This window comes from Aythya marila (assembly GCF_965140915.1).
Source record: "Aythya marila genome assembly, chromosome: 8".
Classification (NCBI taxonomy): domain Eukaryota; kingdom Metazoa; phylum Chordata; class Aves; order Anseriformes; family Anatidae; genus Aythya; species Aythya marila.
Genome location: NC_139049.1, coordinates 15,554,366 through 15,578,459, shown reverse-complemented (window position 1 = coordinate 15,578,459; position 24,094 = coordinate 15,554,366). Strand labels below are relative to the sequence as shown.

Genomic DNA, 24,094 nt, shown 5'->3' with positions numbered 1-24,094 from the left:
AATTGGACCTCATTTATATCCCGAAGAGATACATAGAGTCCAAGATTGGGTAATATCTCATTACAAAAAATAATAATTTGGGAGGAAAAAAGAAGACTATGATGCAAGGAGATGCTTCTGAGTTAAAAGGAGGAGGCATGACTGCTCCTTTAAAGCCAGTTTTATGATCTGAAAGGAGAGAGGGGAAATTTGTGTAAGTCTGTGGGTCATTTGGGGCACAGACAGAAGATGTGACAATGTTTGAAACTAATGAGAGGGAGGAATATCCAGATCCTACAAAGACTTTTAAGTGCCAGGAGTTTATGAAGACTTGTGTAAAGTTAGACTTTTGCTTTTGCATGTCTTGGTGAGAAGAAAAAAAAAAAAAAAAAAAAAAAAAAAGAACAATGGAGTGCAGGGAAGAGTGTAGGTAAAAATATAGATTGTGGGAAGCAATGGCAAAACAAGTATTTTGTTTTGATATGAAACCTAATGGTTCTCTCTGCTTCTGTTTTACTTTGAGGCATGTATACTGAATGTGGTGTGCTTCTATTGCAGGTTCTGTCTGGGGGTCGAGTCCTGGCACTGACCAGTGCTCAGATCAGCGACACAGGAAAATACACTTGTGTTGCAGTGAATGCTGCAGGCGAGAGTCAAAGAGATATTGATCTCAGAGTTTATGGTGAGATTTTCTGACTTTTTTTTTTTTTTTTTGAATAATGAAAACTGCTTATGGAGCTTTAATTAAACACAATGTGGCCCAGATGGTTAACAACCATAAAGAAAAATCATTCCAACTCTTAATGAAAGACAAAGGGATTAGGAGGTGTTTGTATGTGCCTGTATGTAAGTTTATATATGCATACAGTCAGGTATTAAAGTATGGGTATTCTTTTTTGTATCTTTGAAGAAACATAGTTGCAGTGCATTTATATGTTTCATACACACAGGCTCATTTATAAATGTTAGGAGAAAATACATTTGTCTTTGTGTGAATAACATGTAGATCACATGGACAAAAGATGTTATTGTGGCCAGAGCTCAGTTGTCTTTACCAGAATGAGTTGGTGTGAATTTGCCATACGCATCTCAAGTTTTCATTCTGTTTTCAGGCCCTTACTACACCTGTCAAAATGGTGGTGACTTTTGTAGTGCTAATAATGATGCTGTAGAGAGCTATATTGAACCCAACCAGTCAACTTTGTCTCTTTCAAAAAGCAGGACATGTAATTCTTTAGCTATTGTGCTTTGCTAGTTTTCCAAATTGTGTCAAGCAGTTAATTTTGAATTCTCTTTGACTGAACTCATGTAAATTCATTCTTCCTCCTCATTTTGTGTAACATTTCCAGCTTCCTCCTTATTCTTGAGACTGATTTCAGATGCCTTTTTGTATTTTGTTCTTAAGAGATCACTGGTGATGTACACACACCAAAGAGCAAAAAGTACTGCCAGGAGGGAAGCCAGGGAGCTTGATGGTAGTAAGTCTCAAGTTTCCCTGGACAGCTGAGTGAGGATGAACAATGATCTACCACTTGTTTTAGAAATCTTACAGTACCAGATATGGAGAGAAGGTTTTGGAATAAAAGAATCTTTGTGGGTTCTCTTTTGCTTTTAATAGATCAGCTGGGAGAAAACTGTTTTTGGTCTGCCAGTCTCTAGCTTAATGGCAACTGTAAGCAGACTCTCTGGAAAATCTTGCAAGAGGAGTTAGAAGTTTGGATGTTTCCTTAGGCAAATAGGAACAGTTTGTCTGGTTATTTGTTTTCAAGTTTGGCTTTCAGAATAGACTTGCAAAGGCATTGTGGTTAGGATACTCACTCGTGACTTGAGTCATGGCTACTTTTTTCATCTGCAAGAGGCAGTTCAGAAAGTCAGGATTCTGGCACAGCAAGTTCAAGTTTAAAGTGGGCTAGAACATTTTAATCTAGAGCAAGGAATATTAAAGTACATTTTGCAGTTTGAGGACATGTGTATATGTATACATAACTGCAGAAATAGCATGGATCTTCTTATTGTTCCTCTTCTATTTTTTGGAACCTCTGTCCCTTTTAGCTAGATTAAATTAAAAGAGTTAGAAGTTGTGTGTGTTTGCAATTACTCTTGTAACAGAAGCTGGCCAGGGTTGAGCTCAGCTGCAGGGCTGTCTTGAGTGAGGCTGTCACCAAAAAGTAATATCACTCTTGGGATTTAACCTCATATGGGTAGTCTAATTAAGAAGCCACAGGAGGAAAATAATTTGGAATGCTTTTGGAGCTGAGGTGGTTAGAAATGAGTGGTACACTAAGCCAGTCTAAGAGTTGGAACAGCCTGGATAATGTATAGTTGCCATGAGCATAATAAGATTAATTTCAAACCTTATTCCTTCAGAAACAAATGATGTAGTATCTGTCTTTCTATGTTTTATAAACTCAGTTTCCTTTTGAATACATTTCAGTTAATTTAGCTGAGAGGAAAAGTAATTGGTGGAAAAATGTTTGGAAAATAAATTTGCCTTCTGCAGTAATGGATTAGCTTCCAATTTTCAGTTCCACAACACTTGTAAAGAATCTAGGCCTTTGTGAATTCTACAAAGAAAGTAAGATAAACAGATTTATTTTTTTTTTCAGTTACTCTATTTCTTATCCACTGAGACCAGACTTTTCCCTAAATTATTTCCAAACTGTGAAATCAGCTGCTCTGCTGAGTACTTCCTGTGCAAGAAAAACAAAGCTTTATTGTTAGTGTTATTTTTCAGGACATCTTGAGAACTGTATTGCTGGTTTACTGAGTACTGCTTTGGGACATTTTATAATCTCATGTGTGCTAATTAATTCAATATCTTTTTTGTTCAAATTGAAGCCCAGAGTATTTCTCATGGACAGTTCCACTGCTTCCCTCCTTCATACCCATGTATTTTGGGTAATCAGACATGCAATTTTTGGACTAATGGATTGCAAAGATAAAAAGTAAAGGAAATGTGACAATAAGGGCTTTTATATTTGGCCCTGGTCAACATTTTATTGGGTGAACTGAACAGTTTCTAGTACATTGTGAGTATAAAAATCTCACCAGATCTATGTAACTAGATGAATTAATTCTTGCTAGAAGTTTTGATTTTGTAAATCTTAAATTGCAAACCTAATGTTGTCTTAATGTCAAGAGTCTGTAATGAGCGTGCCTTAGATTTTTAAATTGCAAGAAAGCAAAGGTAATCCCTATTGGTTGCTGTAAGGATTTAAGAACATACATGCCATTAAGAGCACAAATAGGAGTTCTCTTCTGGATCATGTTTGAGCAGCCCAGTAAAAGCACTTCTACTCTTAGTTTGCTGTTAGTGATGTACTAAATTTATTATGAGCACTCCCAGATACTGTCCCACTGGCTCTGATCTGGGAAAGGGAACTTCCAGTGGTGAGCTGCTAGTAAGCAGCAACAACTCATAGCATGATGGCCTACTGCACTCTCACAATTTTCTAAGAGTGTGTGTGTATCTCAGGCTGAAACATTTTAAAACTCTTGCTGTGGCAATGTTTTGTCAACGACTCAAAGCTGCCGGGAAGTCTGAAAATCTGTGAGCGGTGATGCAGCACGCTGTTACCAAAGAACATTTGGTTGAGCTGTGAATATTGACACAAAGCCATGGACGACAAAGAGTTTTCAGTCATTAATCTTTTAATTTAACCTCATCTTGTCAGTAATATTTCAGTAATATTTCCTCCTTGATTTAGGGAGTTCTTTTCAACTCCAGCCATGAATACTTTCTCAATGGAAAATTACTCACATGATGCGTTCCAGGGTTTAGTTCTCAATTGCTTCTCAGTTGCTTTGTTTTTTGGAAAAAACAGCTAATTTTTAAAATGAGGGAAAAGTATTCACTTTCTTGAATCTTTATACCACTTGAGAACAGCTAATGGGCTGCAATTTCAATGTCCAGAAGTGTTTTTGTCTTCTACATGGGCAACATTTGTTCCAAAAGCTGATATTTCTACCCTGTAATTTGGAAATGTGATAAAAATTTTTGCTGCCACTGCAACTGTTGCACAAATTTAAATATAGTGCTCAGTGCCAACAATCACAATATTTAGCTAGCAGACAGCACAGAAAACAAATAGACAATAATGTAATAATAAATTATGACTCACTGATGATTAATTTCTTAACCCATTCACTTGGCTGGAAACATGTAAATTCTCATTGTGTCTTCTTTATTTGGCCATCTTTGGACAATATTCTTCTTAGAGTTCTCCTTAGAGCCAACTATGCATGCTGGCATTGTTTGGAACATTTTAAGACATTTTAACCTACTTGGTTTGAGTATTATCTTGTGAATCTTTATGCTCATTAACTCTCTCTATTATTTGTGTGTGTGTGATTTTAGCAGGTGTGTATTTCTCTCTTTCTCTCTCTCTCTCTAATATATATATAATATAATATGGCGATTTTCCCTTCTAAATATATTTTTCTGCAAGTCTTAGCTTACCTACACAATTTCTCCATAGTTTATATTTTACAAGCATGTATCTTGTGTAGAGGATATTCTGTTGGTAACAAAATTATTTTGGTGCTTGTTGAGATCTAAAGGAAACTTAAGGTCTATGTCAAAAAGGTAGTAACTGCCACTTTGTTTTCATTAAATGAAGACTTGTTAGCTCTACAGTATGTCTTACTCTGGGGAGTCTGCAATGCTCAAAGGTCCTTTGTTTTGATTTATTGCTATAGTTCCACCAAACATCATGGGAGAGGAACAAAATGTCTCTGTACTCATCGGCGAAACAATGGAGCTGCTCTGCCAGAGCAATGCTGTTCCCCCACCTGTGCTGACATGGCTCAAAGATGGACGACCCTTGCTGAAGAAACTAGGTCTTAGCATCTCTGAAGATGGAAGTGTACTGAAGGTAAATTGGGTGGTCAGGCTTCAGCAGTGATTGCTTCCTGGGGAGTATCCCCATCATGATGGTGCTAGATATGTGTTAGAGGCTGGGTAGCATCAGGCCCTCTGGTGCAACAGAGAACTGTAGATAAGGACTGAGAGATCACAGACAACTAGATGTTTCTATAGAGGTTTTGCAGGAGTGCTCCTCTGTTATTTAGGGAGACAGATGTAAACATAAAAATTAAAACTTAGAATCATAGAATATCCCGAGTTGGACCCACAAGAATCATTGAGGGCAACTCCTGGCACCACACAGGTCTACCCAAAAATTCAGACCATATGACTGAGAGCACAGTCCAAAGCCTTCTTAAACTCCGACTGGCTTGGTGCTGTGACTGTGTCCCTGGGGAGCCTGTTCCAGTGTGTGAGCACCCTCTCGGTGAAGAAACTTTTCCTGATATCCAGTCTGAACCTTACATGTCACAGCTTGACTCCATTCCTGTGGGTCCTGTCACTGGTCACTAAAGAGAAGAGATCGATACGTGCCCCTCCACTCCCCCTCATGAGGAAGCTGTAGACCATGATGAGGTCATGCCTCAGCCTCCTCTTCTCCAGGCTGAACAGGCCCAGTGACCTCACTCGTTCCTCATACATCTTCCCCTCCAGGCCCTTCACCATTTTTGCAGCCCTCCTCTGGACACTCTCCAACAGTTTCATGTCCTTTTTGTGCTGTGGTGCCCAGAACTGCACACAGTGCTCGGGGTGAAGCCGCACCAGCACAGAGCAGAGCAAGACAATCACTTCCCTCGACCGACTGTGCTGATGCACCCCAGGATACGGTTGGCCCTTCTGGCTGCCAGGGCACACTCCTGGCTCATGTTCAGCTTGTTATCCACCAAAACCCCCAGATCCCTCTCTGCGGGGCTGCTCTCCAGTGTCTCGTCCCCCAGTCTGTACGTATAGCCAAGGTTGCCCCGTCCCAGGTGCAGGACCCGGCACTTGCTCTTATTAAACTTCATGCAGTTGGTGATTGCCCAGCTCTCCAATCTGTACAGATCTCTCTGCAAGGCCTTTGCACCCTCAACAGCGTCAACAACTCCTCCCAGTTTAGTATCATCAGCAAATTTACTCAAAACACCTTCTAGTACTACATCCAAATCATTTATGAAAACATTGAAAAGAACTGGCCCTAAAATAGAGCCGTGGAGGACCCCACTGGTGACTGGCCACCAGCCCGATGTGACCCCATTTACCATAACCGTTTGAGCCCTGCCCATCAGCCAACTGTTCACCCATTGCATGATGGTTTTTTTTGTAGCTGTATACTGGACATTCTGTCCAGTAGGATCCCATGGAAAACCATATTGAAAGCTTTACTGAAACCCAAAAAGATTACATCAGCTGGCTTTATTTGATTGACCAGATGGGTGATCTTATAAAAGGAAATTAAATTTGTTAAACAGGACCTACTCCTTGTGAACCCGTGTTGGCTGTGACCTATAGCAACACAAAAATACTGAGCAACCTCTCCCTGTAACTTCTCTGTACAACAATGCAAAAAGAAAAAACCCAGATTTTTATTTTCTTTCTAGATTGAAGGAGCTCAAGTACAGGATACTGGCCGTTACACTTGTGAAGCGACAAATGTTGCTGGAAAAACTGAAAAGAACTATAATGTTAATATTTGGGGTAAGATTTAAGCTTATTCCAGGAATGGGAATGAAGCTCAGAGTGGAGTTATGATGTGAGACACTGAAATTTTCTGTAGTTCATAAATACATAAAAGCTGAGGTTCGTGCAGGGTGACATTATTATATTTGCTGTAGTTAACAGTTTAAAGAAAGTGCATGCATTTTCCAAATTGCTTTGGTTAGATTCTAAATTAATACCAGCTACTTTGTAGGCCATTGTCAGATTGGGTTTGCACGCATGATGATAGTTTAGAGCAGAAACTAAATGGCTTTGTATCCAGCTCCTGTTTGTGCACTCATACAGAGCAACTTACCAACCTCCAACTTTTCTAAATGCTGAAGCATGGAAATTCATATCTAAAAAGAAAACCAAACTATTTTACCTAGCTTTGTTTGCTCAGCAAAATTTCTAGATCTAAATCATAGTAATAGCATTAGTACAATGTTTCTATGAGTACATGATGAATGTAGCATATGATATTTATTTAAACCATTGATTTTTGTTAGCTTTTCCTGCACCATTACTTTGTCACTATATAAGGTGTTGAAATACACCTTATTTGCTATTGCAAATTAATTTATTGCTTTTAAATCACAAAGCTAGACTTATCTAACAGGGTTTGTAATGATGAAACTAAAATTCTTAGTACAGAACAAAGTCATTATTTATTTGGTGTTTAAATTAAGGGGTTGACATTATAGTATCATACAAGGCCATGTGATATTTCCATGCTAAAGTATATGTCCATATACTGAGCTTGTCATCATCATCTCAGATCTCTTCCTTCCTCAGATTTGTAAGATTTGTGCTGTTGCAAAGGACCTTTAGTGCAGGAGGGAATAGGGTTTATTCTTTTGTGCAGTGAGACCATTTCTGTAGGGTTTTGAGAGATGGGATAATTCTTTGCTAGTTAGCAGCTTTGATGGACTAAACTTAATAGAAACCAAAAGTTGCCTGTGAAAGTCATCTGTGGGTAACTGTTTAGAATTAGTCTTTGTTTACACCCGGGCACCAAAAGTCCTGCCTGCCATATTTCTAAGTTTTAAATCCAGGAAATGTATCCTACTGAGGACTGATGAGATCCTGAGGGCTAACTCTGGTTCCAGAACTAGAAGAAACAGCCCATGTGTTAGATGTAAGATGTACCTCCTCAGAGAATGGCACAAACTTTGTGACTTGAAGCAGGACAAAATAAAAGGTTGAAGCCAGTCCAGTACAATAAAGCTCTTTGCTTGCAGTCAGTCATTCTGAAACCCATACATCTGGTCGTGGCTAAAAAAAAAAAAGTTAGTCTAAAGTGTCAGAAGGAGAAGCTGTCTACTGTCATGTGCATTTTAAATGCACTGGTTAAGTTGTTCACTAGCGAACTTTTACTCTATTGTCAGCCTACATTCTCCTCTGCTTTGTTTGGTCTCTTTTCAAGTATTACCTGCACTATTTTCATCTAAAGAGAATGGTTCCTCCATTTCAAGAAGGCAATTATCCCTTCCCTAATGACTGGACTAAAGTCCTTGAGAATGAAACTGAAAACAGTGGTCCCTTTTGTCTGCAACTGGCTTACAATCACAGAGCTGTTTAACAAAACTGGCAGTCTGCAATAGTAGGGCAGTTGAAGGGTTGGGGACCTTCATGTTGCATGTGGCAGCCAGTATATTGCCATATAAATTCAAGGGAGAAACTGGCTGAATTTTAAAAGTTATTTTCTGACATATGATTTAGGTTTATGAGCTAAGGCTATGAGCAGGGCAGCCTCTTAAAGTCAGTTTACGTAATTCACAGAAATGGCTCTGTACTGGGAAGTCTATTCAAAAGCCAGTGAGAAGTAGAGCCTATGCATACACCAGACCTCAGAGGCTGGAAAGATAGATGCAGTTGTTCGTAAGTATATTCCCTATTCAGGCAGGGTCTAGTTTGCATGGTAAGGAAGAGAAGGAAGAGAATGCGATCCTTGTAATTTCTTCAGAGCACAATGGGACAGTTTTGTTTTAAGGTCAGTTTGGTTATACTGTTGGCTGATACCATTTTATTTCAAATGATGAACTGATTTGGTATTTCTTTTCAGTGTCACCAAGTATTTATGGCTCAGATAATATCTCTCAGCTGACAGCAATTGAAGGGAGCCTGATAAGCCTGATATGTGAGTCTAGTGGCATCCCACCACCTAGTCTTACCTGGAAAAAGAATGGTGAGTAACCATCCATTTCTGTAAACTGTTTTTGTAAAGCAAATGTGATAATTCTGACTTGCCATTTTTTTCCTTTTTTTTTTTTTTTTTTTTTTCCTGTGGACATTTTAGGTGGTGTGTTCTGAGGAGTACAAACATGTAGCCAGCTAAACAATCCCAATATTGAGTAAAATAAACTACAGCAGTAGATTATGTCATTCTCTAACTCACATGTGCTTAGCCTAGATGCCATTATTTCTAAAGGTGTTGGGGGGAGGAGGGGAGGAGGGAACACAGTGCAGTGCAGAGATTCCTGAGCTGACTTAAAACTGGACAGTTTATATATGTTAGTGAAGCACTTAAACCCTCTTAATACACTTACTTGTTGCACAGTGCAGTGGGACAGCTTCAAGAGTTATTCATGTATCCCAGCTGGCGTGGCTCTGAGTCACAGTGCTGTACTGTGGGACTGAGTTGGGGGTCTCTACCTTGTGATCCACTTGCATAACATAGATGTCTCCTCAAAATTTACTTTGATTTTTGCAGCTGTAGCACACAGCCAAGTGATGAAAATGCATCTAGCATAGCAGTTGCTTTGGGGGCTTGCTGAACCTTTCTCTCATCCCATCGTAATATTTAAGAGTAGTCTTCACACCTTTTTGCTTTAGGGTTTGAAGTAATCATCGACAAATGTGTTCTTATGAAAGTAGGTATTTTACCTTCTTTTAAGCATGGGCACTGTTGAAGACAGAATAATAGACAAAGTAAAATGATGAATTCTTCCAGTATGGTAATTTTTGTGTTATTAATCAATCTTATCTTATTTATCTTTTTTTTTTTTTTTTTTCAGAAGGTACATTTCAGAGTAGTGTGTGCCTACTTTAATTATGACTTGTAGAAAGAGCAGATTTTAATTACAAAACACTTTCTTTACTGCTGAAAATTTTCAGAGAAAATTAATTTTATCAAGCTCTTTTTAAACCCTCTCTACTGGAAGCCAAAAAAGGGACACTATAAGATGTTATAATAATGTATTTCAGTGCTGAAGTATGTACGCTTAAATTGCAGAAAGTAAACTTGAACCTGCTTGAAATTCTTGAAGGGCGGTGAGAAAGTAGTGCAATTTTCAATGTTATGCAGGAGCCAGATTAATCATCACCTTTGAAATGTAGTGCACATTTTCGGAGGGAGGATTTGAAATGTGTGACTGAGAAATGGAAATTCAGCTTGTAGGAATAATCAGTGGGAGGTGTATTCTTGCTGTCACAAAATCTCCCTGCAGTTTATAAAGGTGATGATAGTTGCCCAATCTTAGGTCTCCAAGATTGAAAATTCTGCTCAGAGAATGTCACATCATTTTGCTGAGCTGCGACTGTACCATTTCTGCTGAGCAGAAGTGTATTCACATGTGCCATGTGCCACAATACGCAGATGGTCTGGGAGTGCAGACTACATCACATAGGTGTAAGATGTGCTGTACTGGCTGGGCTGGCTGAGACAATCATATACTATATGTGCAACAAGTCAGGTTTTACTGAAGATACTGAATTTGTGGAAGTGTCCAAGACACTTTGGATGTATGTAAGCATGGCGAAAGTTACTGTGCTTTAGCTCAGGTTGCTCTGTGTCATGCAGTCAGGAATTAATATGAGAAGTCCTCAGAATCTACCTACAAGGTTTCCGATGTCCAGGGAAACTCTGATACGGCAGTTCTAAAATAGACAATTGTGCTGCTCTGTAATTTTTAAATGAGCCAGTGGACTTTACACCACCTGAGCAAGGTCATTACTATTCTCTGTGTTTTTATCTGAAAGAATGTCTCTTGCAGGCTCTCCAATTGTGGCTGACCTTTCAGGAAGAGTACGGATATTATCTGGAGGCAGGCAATTGCAGATTTCAATTGCTGAGAAGTCTGATGCTGCATCTTACACTTGTATTGCTTCAAACGTAGCTGGAAGTGCAAAGAAAGAATACAGTTTGCAAGTATACAGTAAGTTACCATTAAATATTCTGTTCTGAAAAAGGTGCATTATGAAAGTGTCATCTGTATAGTGATGTTAAACTGCAAAATGTCTACTCTGGAACAAATGCAAGATACTCAGAGGAGATAAGTAAATATAATTTTTATGATTTGGACTTGGAGTTTGACCAAGAAATCTGTTTAAAATGCATTTGACCAGAGATGATTACAGGGATATAGCCCCCTTTACTTAGTGCACTGTTTCTTGTCACTGTATTAGTGATAACAACTAGTTGAGCTTAGATCTTCCAGTTTTACTGCTAATTCTGTCTTTCAGTCAGAAATAAAGCAAGGTATTTTTAAACAATCCCATGAAGAAGATAATCTCAAAAAATATGGATGGATTGACAGAATATTGAGCAGTCTTTTTTAAAATTTCAAGTTATTTTCCTGTTTTTATTTTTAAAATCGCCTGTAAGTTACTTTAACAACACTTTTATTTTGTGGGCTGCAGGAAAGAGAGGTTATTTGTCACTTCTCAACTCCGTGGAAAATGTTATGAATTGCAGAGTGCCCCTAACTGGGCTAGCAGTAGTGGCCTGCAATAACTGTCTTCATTAAAATGCTCATCCGACAAGCTTGATTGCTGCTCTTTTCAGAAGCAGGTGAATATTCTGAAAAGTAGCTTCTAGTTGACTTGTAAATTGTGTTTCTTTTTCTTTTGTAGTTCGCCCAACTATATTCAACAGTGGTAGCCACCCTTCAGAGGTGGTTGTCACCCAGGGAAATGAAATTTCTTTGGAGTGCAAGGTTCAGGGTATTCCAGAACCAGCAGTAACATGGATGAAGGATGGCCATCCGCTGGTCAGTGGAAGGGACATAGGAATACTTCATAATGGTCGCTTTCTTCAACTGAGAAATGCCCAGGTGTCAGACACAGGCCGCTATGTCTGTGTTGCTGTCAATGTGGCAGGGCTGTCTGACAGAAAATATGATCTAAATGTTCATGGTGAGTATGCAAAAAGTGGGGCATACATAACAAACAAAGTAGACCTTTAAGTTCACCCAAGGATATTCAAGAAATAGTTGTGTAGCTAAATTTGCAAACCATGTTTATTGCAGGCATTATACATAATGCAGTTTCAATTGCAGATGTATTACAAAAATCCAAATCCAATTAAAATCTTACCTCCGTCCGTGTGAATATCAATCTACCCCCTAGCTACTGTATTTCCCAAGAAATTTCCCCCCAGCTACTGTATCTTGCTTTTCTCTGAGGAGAAAAGCAAGATACAGTACAATTTCATATGATATTAGGGTGAGTTTCATGGTAGGAAATATTCTATTGGGTTTTGGGAGATAGAAGTTAAGGTTTAACCAAGAACACCTTACGTGTGGCCTCTACCAGAAGACAGTCATGAATATAGACAGTATTCCAAGTATCTAACAGACAAGTTCTCTTGTTTTTTACTCTCAGAAGAATTTAAGATGGTACCTCCAACTATAATTCATTGCTGTAATTTTACTTAAAAATTACTAAAAATTACTTGATGGAATGGATTATAGCATGATGCTATGGTACAGCCACTATAACTTGAATGGAACATTTTTTTGCATGTGTTTTTTTATGCCTCATATAACTCTGAATATTTATGTTTTGAAAGGATAAAACCAAGAAAGAAAGGGAGTTCTATCCCTAAGAAAGGGAGATACTCCTTTCAGGAGTTACTATGCGACTGAATCAGGAGATCAGATTACAGGGGTTTAGCTGCAATATTCCTCTGCAAATCCCACTGTATCACAGAGGCTTTCAAGTGTCTTTAGACAGAAAAATTAGGTAGAAAAAAAAATGTACTTTTGACAATGTTAGAATTTTCCGTATTGTTCTGTTAGATACTGGAAATTATAATTAATGTAGAATGGACAGAACTACTGTTACTCGTTAGGTGCCTTAAGGCTTTAGATAAAGGTAATAGTACTGGTAGAATTAAATTTTAATTTTTCCATGCAGTTGCACCGTTTAAAAAGAAAAGTCATTATTGTAATAAATCTCAGTTTTGCACTGATCCTCCCTTGCCAAGTTTATCGTAGCTTCAGTGAATTATTATTTGCTTGACAGAATGTTTTGAGAGCAAAAGCTTTTTTGATTTGTTTTGAAGTAACTTTTCTCTTATTCTGTAGTTCCCCCAAGTATTGCTGGTGACCTGCAGGTGCCTGAGAACATCAGCACTGTGGAGAAGAATCCCATCTCTCTGGTTTGTGAAGCTTCGGGAATTCCCCTGCCATCGATAACATGGCTCAAGAATGGCTGGCCTGTCACTTTGAACAGCTCAGTGCGCATCCTCTCAGGTACAGCACATATTTAAAGCTGTAGTTATCTTTGAAAAAGGGAACGGAGTGAAGAGCCTTCTGAATCTGTACTGTAGGTATTTCACATGGAAGAAAGTTTCATTTAATAATCGTGTAAAGACATGGAGAGAAAAGAAACTGTTATCCAAGCTATTCAGTAAATTGTATCAGATCATGTTGAAGTGCCTATCAAATAGTTAAAGTAAACTGTGTAAGTTGTTACCAAACTTTACATGCGTGGGTCAAAGGTGTGGTAACTGTTCAGTCTTTGTCATGGAATAAGCCATAGTTCTAGCTGTATGTCAGTCCAGTATCTGTGTTTCCAGAAATACGTCAGATAGAGATGTATTTGTCAGTGCTGATACATAGAAAGCTATAATATGACATTTCCTCGCCCCTCAGATGAATACAGATGACCATAAACAAAATACATCTTTCATTTCTCTGTGTCTGTATATAAAAACAAATGGAAATCTATTCATGAGCCTCAGCAATTAATGCATGTAAATACTTACTAGCCCTGAAGCTAATTGAATCTGACCTTCAGAATGTCATTTTGTAAAAGCTGGAATTGCGTGATCAGTCAAGGACAGCACAGAATATTTCATTAGCAAGTATAGTATGAAGCCCAAGGGATCTGGAGAAATGTATGACAGGTGTTCAGAATGACAGTCCCAATTCACTGGGGTCTCGTTTTTCAAGCTGGCATAACCTACAAAGAACTAGTTCAAGCATCCTTTTATGACAGTAGCAATTGACAGACACATGTGAAATAAGAGGCCTTAGCACTTGTTTCTGTAAACCATCTTGCAATACTGTAGGGAAGTGAGAGTATTTGACTAGCAGCTGCAGTTGTGTTTTTTTTTTTGTTTAAAATAGGAAATTGAGTTAGCAACCCTTGATATTAAAATGGAAGTTGTGTACCAAGCAGGCAACATGTTTTGCTTTGGCTTCTTGTGTCTGGAAATCAGCTTTGTGGACTGTTCCTTTGGCTAAGAACTGATACATATAGACAACAACAGAGATGTTTCTTTGATTTTGGGTTTGCCACCATAAATCTCATGAAAGTAAGTTTTCACAAAGTTTCTAATATTCTAACGTAGCCACCATGCAAGACAAGCCATCCTACAGCATGAACATAAGAAAACTATCAGAAAGGTAAAGAAACTAGAAGCTCAGCTAAGACTGCATTTGAAGCTGGAATTTATCAGGCATTTTTTCCATCAGTGTAACTTTTGACGTTGCATGTAGCCCTGTTTTCTTCTTTCCTATTTTTAATTATGGCACATGGAAAAAGGGGTGGTGGTGTCTGATTATTATGCAGTATCTGAGTTAGTGTGCATTCCTTTTGGTGCATAGTTGCCATCAACAAAAACCAATGTTTTCTGGGCTTGATTGTTCCTACTCTGTTGATTTCTACACCCACACTAATATCACCACCCGGATTGCAGTGTCAGGAAGGGTGAGACACAAGTAGATGTTTATTGTCTCTGAATGTTAGCTGCAGTGGGAGGGGGGAAGCAAGCCAGAACTCAGTGCTTTGTTTTCCAGCAAACTTCATGCTTTCATATAGTTCTTTGGAAATCTACATATTGTGGTAGTGATCTGTGACCAACATGGCATTTGAGACTCCCTTTGTGCTTGTATAGCTGTAAGAAAAACAACAACAACAAAAACTGACTAATATTTAAGAGGTAAAATACTCTGCCAAAGCAATATTTCAGTTCTGTTGATTGAAAACATACTTGGCATTGCAGATGATTTAAATGTGTGGACACACTGCTGGCAACTGTCTGTTAATTCAGATACTATGCTGCTGCTTCCTTTTGGAGATACTTGATATGGTTCCTTTAGGGGAAAAAAAAAGTTTTCACTATGCCACCACATCTGCTGTTTTGCAGACTGTGCATTAAGCTTCATATTAGCTTTAAAAAGGAGAGACGGTTTTATTAAGTTGTAGCTGAATGTGAAGAATCATATCCTGCCTCAGCACGGGAGCTCTGGGTATGCAAGTGTGTGAAATCATGGAAAGTTACTCTCCTACAGGCAGGTGTCTGTTTCATTTTGAGTCTTACGTAGCTTTGTTCAGGGTATGGGTGGGAGAAGGGATCAGGGTGACATGAGACTGCAAGAACAGAGCCTTCCTCAGTCCAGCAGGTATAATTTCTTCAGTGAAAGAAATCTATCCATCAAGCAGGTTAAGTTTCTTCCTTCAAAGCACGTGACCAGGAACATAAATTTGTGGGATACATCCTGGTAATGAGACCCAGTAGAGATCCACAGACAAACAGTTTAGATGTAGTGTTCTGTGTGGTAATGATTGTTAATGTGAGAGCAGCTGATGAGAAAGTGGAAAAGGGTAAGGGATGGCCACCATGTTTGTTTTTACACTTAAATGCTCGTTCCTCTGCCAAAAGGATGCAATGAGAAGTTTTGCTGCTAGGTTGAAGTGGGGTCCTCTGGTCAACCATATAAGTGTATGCATGTGTTTATAAAAATAGACTTATTTTTCTGTGTACATCACTCTGTCTCTTTCTCTCTCTGCTTTATTATTTTTCCTGTACAGTCATGTAGATTCCAGTACAGCAAAGTACTTAGGTAAGCAAAAGTCCTGCTGTCTTAGACTATTCTGTCACGATTTCCTGCATAGAAGGAATGTGCACAAATCCTGCATATTGCAGACACAGTGTACCTGATATATCCAGTGTCCGCACTGAACCAATGAATTTCGAGTGGGCTGTACCTCTGATGTGTTTGTATATAGTTTGTGACCTGTCTAGAGCAGGTTGCATTTTCTCTGCATGCTCTTTCTCTGCAAGTTTTCAGTGATTTTAATTTGATCTGTTGATTTCTTCCAGAAAACAATTGATTGAAGAAAAAAAAATAAAGGTGTGGGAATGGAGGGAGAAGGGATGTGTCAGGGTAATTTGGCAATTACTGGATAGGAAGAGTATCATAATCAATGGAAAGCATGGGTCTAAAAATACTGGGAAGCTGAGGAGCTGCACAGGGACACAGCAGTTATGGGAGTAGGAGTAAGGTCAGTTTACGTTATTCCTTGTATAACAAAAATAAGCACATTAAAAAGAGGAAAATACTCCTGTAAATTTAAGTAAAACATAAGAAATTGGAGCTAACAATTTGGGAGCAGGTTGGTTGGAGCAGAACTTTAATAATTCTACATTTTTTTCATTCTCAGGGGGTAGAACGCTCCGTTTGACACACACAACTGTATCAAATGAAGGGCAGTATACTTGTGTAGTGACCAATGCTGCAGGAGAAGCAAGGAAGGATTTTGACCTTTCTGTTCTAGGTAGGTACATGATAATTTTTGTTACAATAGAAGAAGAAAAGATACAGGGCTATACTGTATATTTTGCTGGTATTTAAAAAATCATTATGCCAAAATAAATGTCCTTAGGGGAAAGAAAGAAGCATCTGATAACATGGTTGGAAAATCAGGTGTTAAAGAGAAATTGCTTTTACATGTGAATTTGCTGTGTTCTTAGTTTTTAAAAACTAGGATTCTCCAGGCATAATTTAGAATAACTGGCAGTTACTTAGATTTTGTGGTTTGTTGGTCCTTTTCTGAAAAGGATCTGTGTCAACATACCTCTGGCTTCAGTTACGTTGTTATTTCAGTATCATGGAAGTTGGGGGGATGCTTACAGCCTGATTCCCACCCTTCCTTCAGTTGCTTGTTGCTCATAGCTTCTCTATGCCTTGGATAGGATGAACAAAGTGAATCAGATTATAGGTGATCTGGAAAAGTGGGGAGGTTGTTTTTTCCTGGTCTGGTTAGTTTTCAGCCAGGTCGGTTCCCTGCTTGTTCACCACATAGCCTGTAAATGCCAGTGTTGGTGAAAGGAAGATGACAAGAATGAGTGGTCAGGGAAGTAGCACTGTTTCCTTTGGCATCAGCCTGAATTTAAGCTGTTTTAAAGTTGAAAAAAAACTACAGCCTCAGAAAACCACGTAAACTGTTCTTGTTCTGTCTGTTGCACCTAATGCTTGAAGGCAGAAGAGTGCAACTCTGTATGATGATGCTCATGAATTAAAATCAGCACTGGGTGTAATGTGTATCGCTGACTTGCATGATGATAATCTGTTGCAACAAAGATGTGAGTGCAAAGCCAGGGCCTACAGGGAGATTAAACACTGGAGATGGAATCAATTTTGAAAAACAGATCTCTGATCCAGCAGAAATTTTCAATTCTTGGAGCTTTTGGTATTGTAAAGCAAATAGCTAAGTGTGGTAGTAGTGGGTGACCCTGCTAGCGTATTATACAAGCACAGCAGGCTTATTAAAGGCTGTTTGGAACTCATAATGTGAATTTGTGTCACATTACTTAATTCCCCTCCCACTTCCTGCTTTATGGTTTAGTAGCTATTTATTATTTATATCAATGATTAGCAGGCCTGATGGAAGTTGTCTTGCAGCATTACTGTATATAAATTGCCTTAAGTTTCCAAGTGCCTTAAGCTCTTGAGTGCTATCAGTTTGCCTTGCCTTCAGCTGACTTACGCATATTCAGTCTGTAAATGATAACTTATTTTCATGTCAGTTCATGTTTATTTGATGAGCTCATGGAAGTGTAAGTCTGGTAGAATGGAAGAGATGTATAAACACTGAAAAGCATTCATTGTTTTACTGTTTTCTTTGGAAGGTGTTAGTAGCAGGGTGTTCATGATGCTTCTGGGAATCTCTCTTGCATAGGCTTTGTTTGCCTTGAAGACAAATGCTCAGTGAAGCTGATTTCAAGTGGGCTAAGTGGAAAATTCCTTTGTTCAGTCTCTTCTTCCCTCCCCCCAGTAATTTCTTTGTCCTTCTAGAGGAAAGTTACAGGAATGTGGTCTGATGTTGACACAGACTATTCACCAGCTCACTGTAAATAGGAACCATACAGAGACATCCTGGTGTTTCTCTAAATTGGTATAGGAGGTGCAACAGGCAAGCCAGATTGCATGGAGAGCTTGGTGTAACAAGCCTAATACTTACATATTTGCAAAACATTTGGTGTGGCTTTGTTTTAGTTCTGAAATGTGTCGACATCTTACTGTGTTGTTTTGGGGCCAAAGTGATGAGTTGCTCTGTTTATGCATACTAACTTCTGGCCAGACTTATGTCCTGACCTGTATAATCATAGGTTATATTTTATCCCATCTAATTCCTCCAGTTGATGCATCTTTGTCTTGTCATATTTGAACACTAGGACACGTATCATATGTGATCATAACTGTACTACAAGGGGGTAAAATTGCCAGTACCGGCCACATCTTCCTGCATACTAAATTCTGCTAACCCTCATCTTGCCATTTGTCCTGTTCAGAAACCAACTTCTCGATGTGCTGAAGCAGCATTTTTGCTGCTTCAAATTTGAAATCTCTTTTAACTGAAATTCAAATCTCTTTTAACTTTTCATTTTCCCTTACTCTAGTTTGCACTCTTCATTAGTATGGAAGATCACATGTATCGTACTATTTTTCTCTTTTAACAATGAATTCTGCATATTATCGTGGTTGTTATTTTAATAAAACTTTCAATTCCAACTTACTGGTAGGTCACAAATAAGCTGTTGAATATATTTTACTTCCTCTTTTTTTAGACCTTCCACATTGGCTGAAAGTTTGCATTTTATAGGATTATTAAAGAGAAGTATCTGGCTCCCTAGTCCAGCATTTTTGTTATAAAATTTCCCCAAATCTCTTGGAGATTGGGCTGCTTTCTTATAATTGCAGGCCTCCTTTTAAATATGTAATACTCCATGCCTACTTTGATTTCTAGTGCCATTTTCTTTTATCCTGGATCTACAAATACCTCTACTTTGAACGAAGCAGTTCATCAGTGCTCTGGAAGTTTGTGGGCCTGAGAGGCTCCTCACCAACACATTGACAGCTTGGCCTCCCTCATCCAGTAACGTGTTAGTCTCTGTGGTCCTGTTGACCAGGATTAGTTGGAAACGCGTCATCAAGTAGTCAGTCACACAGTACAAGTTTCTTGTACAGAATAAGCTATTCAGGATATGGATAGGTATTTTAATGGTAGGCTTTATCTTTTATTTCCCCAGAGAAACATGATTTGTACCACAGCAAGATGTGTAATTTGTTCAGCTGCCTCTCCAGCAGCTGTAATTGCATAAAACACTTTTGTGCCTTTACAGAGCACCTACTTGTTGGCAATCTATTGTATTGCTTTGAGTGTGCTTGTAAGAAAAAAACAGACAAAAAAACCCACACACATATTATGTGAACAAGCAAGCTTTTTTCTTTCCAACTGCTTTTGTTGTTGTTTTGTTTTAAATCTGTTCTTTCCCTAGACTTCTAGATGGATGCTTTCAATTAATGTTGGAAAATAACTCTTAAACTTAAGCACATTGTTTGAGCAAATGAATCACTTGCTGCTTAATGTGAGTGAAGCAATTTGTTTGCAAACTTATAAAACTTAGTGGTGCATACAATCAAACCTGGCCTTATTAGTAACTCAAGTGTTCATCCATGTTGCTCTAATAACCATACTCAGAAATGTGGGGAATATGCCTCAGCACCCTGACTCTCTTTAGCTGTGAAAAAAGTGAGGTGGTATGCTCAGCCTATGGCCCTCTCTTGTCCTTGTCATGGATCAGTATGTTTAAGGGGTGCAGAACAGAGGTGTAGCTGTTGTCCAGGCAGGGTAGCTCTACACTGTTTCTCATCTGGAGCTATTTCTGTCAGAGCGGAGCCATTTATTGATTTCTGTGATTAAGGGAAGTACATCCTGACACACATGGCCTGAATAAGTCTTTGCTATATTTAAATTGTTTGTAAGTAATAGCTGCTGGTATTGTCTCCTTATTTGATTCCAGTGCCTCCAGGGATTGTGGGTGAAAATAAGCTGGAAGATATGAAAGTGAAAGAGAAGCACAGTGTTACCCTGACATGTGAAGTGATAGGTAAAAATATACAGTATTTATACCTTTTATTGATCTGATCTCATAGTGTTGATCTTCACTGGTTCTGAACAGGGTGTTTTAAATGGAATTTTCAGTGGAATTTTTAAATTTCAGATTTAACCTTGGTGCTAGTCCTGCCACATGCACTCCTTGTTTAAAGGTAGTATAAAACGTAACCAAGAGGTTAGGTGCTGTGGTATTTCTTCTCTAAAGTCCTGTAGAATTTAAGAGGAGGTATATATTACTTCAGGATGTTCAGAGACTATAGAATATATATATTCCGAAGCATCTTCCTAACAAATATATTGTAAGGTGGCATCAAAATTAAATTTTTCTGTTACTCAGAAATCTTGGAATATCCTGGAGGCTATACAACAGCTAATATTTGCAATTCTCTTAACTCCATTAAGGGAATCCTGTACCACAGATCACCTGGGTAAAGGATGGGCGACCTCTAGCTGAGGATGAAGATCACAAGTTTCTGTCCAGTGGGCGTTTCCTGCAAATCACCAATGCTCATGTCACTGACACGGGGAGATACACATGTATTGCATCCAATACAGCTGGAGATAAGAGCAAAAGTTACAGTCTTAATGTACTTGGTAAGACAGCTGGGTTGGCTCTTAGAGAAAAAATATTAATCTCAGGAAAAAAAAAACAAACAAACAGATAATCTCATTGGAATTTTGTCGTCTTTTAATTATAGCAAGGTTTAAGTTGCCTGGCTATGATTAAAGTTTAATGGCTATGTAACTGATAAATGACAGTAGTTCAACAGAAACAGCAGTTCCATGCTTTAAACAATATAGAGGTAGAAAATGCAGAGCTGTAAGAGGACCTTATCTGTGGTGAATAAGCAAGTCAGTATGTTGGCTTACTGTGATTCAAGGAAAGAGTATCAGATTGTAATCTTTTTGTAAAAGCTGAAACCATCTGCAGTTTGCTTTTTTCATAATAGTTATTGCATAACCAAATACAAACAATGGTGAATTTGTTTTCCACATCCTCATTTCCTAGGCTCATACCTCCTACCAGTTTGCTGCGCACAGGATCATCAGGCAGCAGGTCTGCCAGCTGCTGTGCAAGAAGTGGCTGGCATCCTGCTGATCTGTGTTTGACAAGAGCTAAGGGTGGATGGATTCCGCCAGCAGGGGCTGACCTTTGACTGCAGTACAAAACATAAAACCAAATGAATGTTGTCTGGTTCTGGTTTTCAGTATGCCTAGTAGGAATGCCTCACAGCTATTTGAGGCTGGAACCAGATTCTGAGGCTGAACACAAAAATGGCTTTTCAGAGCGGTCGTTTCTCTGTTTGATGATTTTGTTGCTCCTAGTGTCTCCGGTCATTGTGGGAGCAGACAGCTATGGCAGTGCAGAAGAGATCACTGTTATCCTCAACAGCCCAACATCACTGGTTTGTGAGGCTTATTCCTATCCTCCAGCTACAGTCACCTGGCTGAAAGATGGTAATCCTTTAGAATCAAACAGAAATATCCGCATTTTGCCAGGTAAATTTTTTGTTCTTGTTGAGAACTAATACAATGTTTTGTTCTTCTATTGTTTGGTTACTGCTACATTTTTTTAATAAATCAAGTATATTTATGTGAAGTGCAATATTTGTACCATTTTAGCACTGGCAATTCCATTATTTTTAAGTGCTTCACAACCGACTAATTATGTGTATTTTATTTGTGTTCAAGTATTTATCCTTTTGTTCCATAGAGCTAAATGGTGGCAAACAAGTTAATTGGAGTTACTAATGAATGGAAGTATCTTGAAATTAAGTGTGGGAATGAACTTGATGGAGAGAGAAAAACGGCAAAGCTAGTGATAAGAATGAGGTGTCATTTTTCTACGCATTTAGTAGTTTGCAATTTCTAATTTGTGGAGTAACTGTTACCTAAAACATCTATGGAGGTTGAAAACAGGAAAAAGCTTTACTTGTAACACTGAAGTAATGTACATGAACCAGTACTTTAGCATTATTAGCTGCAGCTGTTCATAGAAGGAATGAGTCTTGATATTGACAGCGAGGAAGTGAATTATTACATGGGGGGACAATCCTTAGGAATAGAGTCTGGAAAGAGCTGCAGCCAAATTAAACAGTGACTCATCTCTGAGAATGCAGACAATATAAATCATAAACAAGACAGTATGGGAAGGAAATTGATGGATATCAAAGTTGTAGAGGCCACCTGAAGTCTTAAATCCGACTGATTCATTCATATTTAAATTTCATTTCACATTGTAGCTGTTGCTTCTATCCATTCTGTGGAGAGAGAGTTGGGGGCCTATTTCGTATGAAATACTGCACTGAAAATGAAATGCAGTTCAGAGGCTCACATCTACCAATTTATGTTGGATATTCTGGTTTTGCTTAGTTTCAGTGGTAATGCCTACTTTTCCATTTTCTGTGAATGAAATGCAGAATCCTAAGTCACTTCTTTCTAACTATCTTCAAGAAATTTCTAATAAAAAGCTATGTTAACAGATTTTCCAAAATTTTTCCAACTAACAGGTGTTGTGATCCAAAGCACTGCTGCGAATTATGCACTCATTTATTGCAGGGTATACATCGTGGTAAACATTCAGTTTCTCAAGCTCATCTAAGGGTAGAATCGAGACCAAAGGATTGAAAATATGCTGCAGAAATTGTTTAAATAATCAGAAAGAAAAAATATAACTTAGACCCTATTAAGGAATGACCTTTTTTGGCAGGTGGTCGGACCCTGCAAATTCTAAGTGCACAGGAGGACAATGCTGGGAGATACACCTGCATAGCCACAAATGAGGCTGGAGAAACTTTGAAACACTATGAAGTGAAAGTCTACAGTAAGGAGCTGCTTCCACTATAATTTTTTTTTTGTTTGCATTCTTCCGTTTTTTTCATTGTTACCTATCCTGGTGCACAAAGGGATTTCTGTTAGTGGTTTTGTTTACCAAACATCTGCATTAGCTCATGTCATTTCTTGAAGAAAGGTACTTGAAAAGTTTGCTGTTGCATCCTTTACAAGTGCTGGTGTAGGGCCAAGAATCTTTGTACCACCCAGGGGAAGACATTTAAGAAATGATGAACTTCAGTTTCTTTTGAAATACTTTTGGTCGTGATTTTCAAATCAGGCAAATGCAGCACAATAGATGTGAGCAGAGAATCTCATGAGTACTGAAACTCTTTTAGAAAAAAAGGAGGGGAGTCATAACATCTAATGGAAAACTTTCTCGACTAAGGTAAAACAGGAGGATACTATTTTTATATCTTCCTGTAAAAGACCGTATGCACAAAAGCTTTCCCATTCAAGCTTTCCTGTCAGCACATTGTCCTTTGGGCATCTGTGCCTAATATTCTATTTTAATGTTCAAACTCTTCATTATGGGCTCAGTCAAGCATAGTTTCTCATCTCTCTCTCTTTTTTAATTTGCTAACCTTTCAGTCTGAATTGGAGTTTGGTTTGCTCCCTCACAGTAACCATGCTGTTATTTTAATTACACAAAGTGTAATTACACAATAAGGCCCCATTGGACTAGGAATAATGAGAAGAGAGTTCGTAATTGAAGTATGACTATATAGCACCCCCGGCCCAGCCCCCCACCACTGCCATTGCAACTGTCAGCTATTATGGTACTATAAGCATTAGGGAGAGTTTAAGATATCACATTGAAGAAAAAATAAATAAATTCTTGAAAGAATTTAAAATAATTTCAGAGGTATTATGAGACCAGGCTGGGGGGTTGTTTAAGAATTTTGAAATGTTCTGTTTTCATTCTGATTCAGAACGAAACAAGATTTTGCAACATTGGGGTTTCAATGGAATGGAAATTTTGAGTTTTATCCAGCTACTCTGAGTGTGGACTTCGGTTCTAACATATGGTTCTGAGAATATTGGTTTCCATTAAAATGCTTTTTAATGACTGCAGTACACTGAACTTTGTAGAATTTAAGCCAAATGCATAATAAAGTGCTGTAGCTAGGTAAGGCTATAGTAGGTTTGCATGTCTACAATTATTGAACACGGCTGAACTATATTAACTGAGCTGTGGGAAAGAGCCAGATTATATGGGGAATGCACTTGGTTTTCCCAGGGTTATTGTCTGGGTTTTCCCTTTGTCCAGCTAGTTTTGAAATTCTGCATAAGACAGTATCTCAGAAAGGTCTCTCTCACTCCCTTTGT

The 24,094-nt window shown here is 38.5% G+C and overlaps 1 protein-coding gene across 4 annotated transcripts in view; it reads left to right on the top strand.

Annotated features, from left to right (window-relative positions):
- The window catches only part of HMCN1 (hemicentin 1), a 194,409-nt gene that overhangs the window by 111,387 nt on the left and 58,928 nt on the right, over nucleotides 1-24,094 (top strand). For all 4 annotated transcript variants that reach the window (XM_082766273.1, XM_082766274.1, XM_082766275.1 and 1 more), the window contains exons 40-51: nucleotides 538-661; nucleotides 4,678-4,853; nucleotides 6,424-6,520; nucleotides 8,586-8,708; nucleotides 10,516-10,677; nucleotides 11,375-11,656; nucleotides 12,829-12,996; nucleotides 16,196-16,309; nucleotides 19,839-19,925; nucleotides 20,336-20,527; nucleotides 21,260-21,433; nucleotides 22,644-22,757. In XM_082766273.1, the coding sequence (XP_082622399.1) occupies nucleotides 538-661; nucleotides 4,678-4,853; nucleotides 6,424-6,520; nucleotides 8,586-8,708; nucleotides 10,516-10,677; nucleotides 11,375-11,656; nucleotides 12,829-12,996; nucleotides 16,196-16,309; nucleotides 19,839-19,925; nucleotides 20,336-20,527; nucleotides 21,260-21,433; nucleotides 22,644-22,757 (1,813 nt within the window). The remainder of the gene's footprint in view (nucleotides 1-537; nucleotides 662-4,677; nucleotides 4,854-6,423; nucleotides 6,521-8,585; nucleotides 8,709-10,515; nucleotides 10,678-11,374; nucleotides 11,657-12,828; nucleotides 12,997-16,195; nucleotides 16,310-19,838; nucleotides 19,926-20,335; nucleotides 20,528-21,259; nucleotides 21,434-22,643; nucleotides 22,758-24,094) is intronic.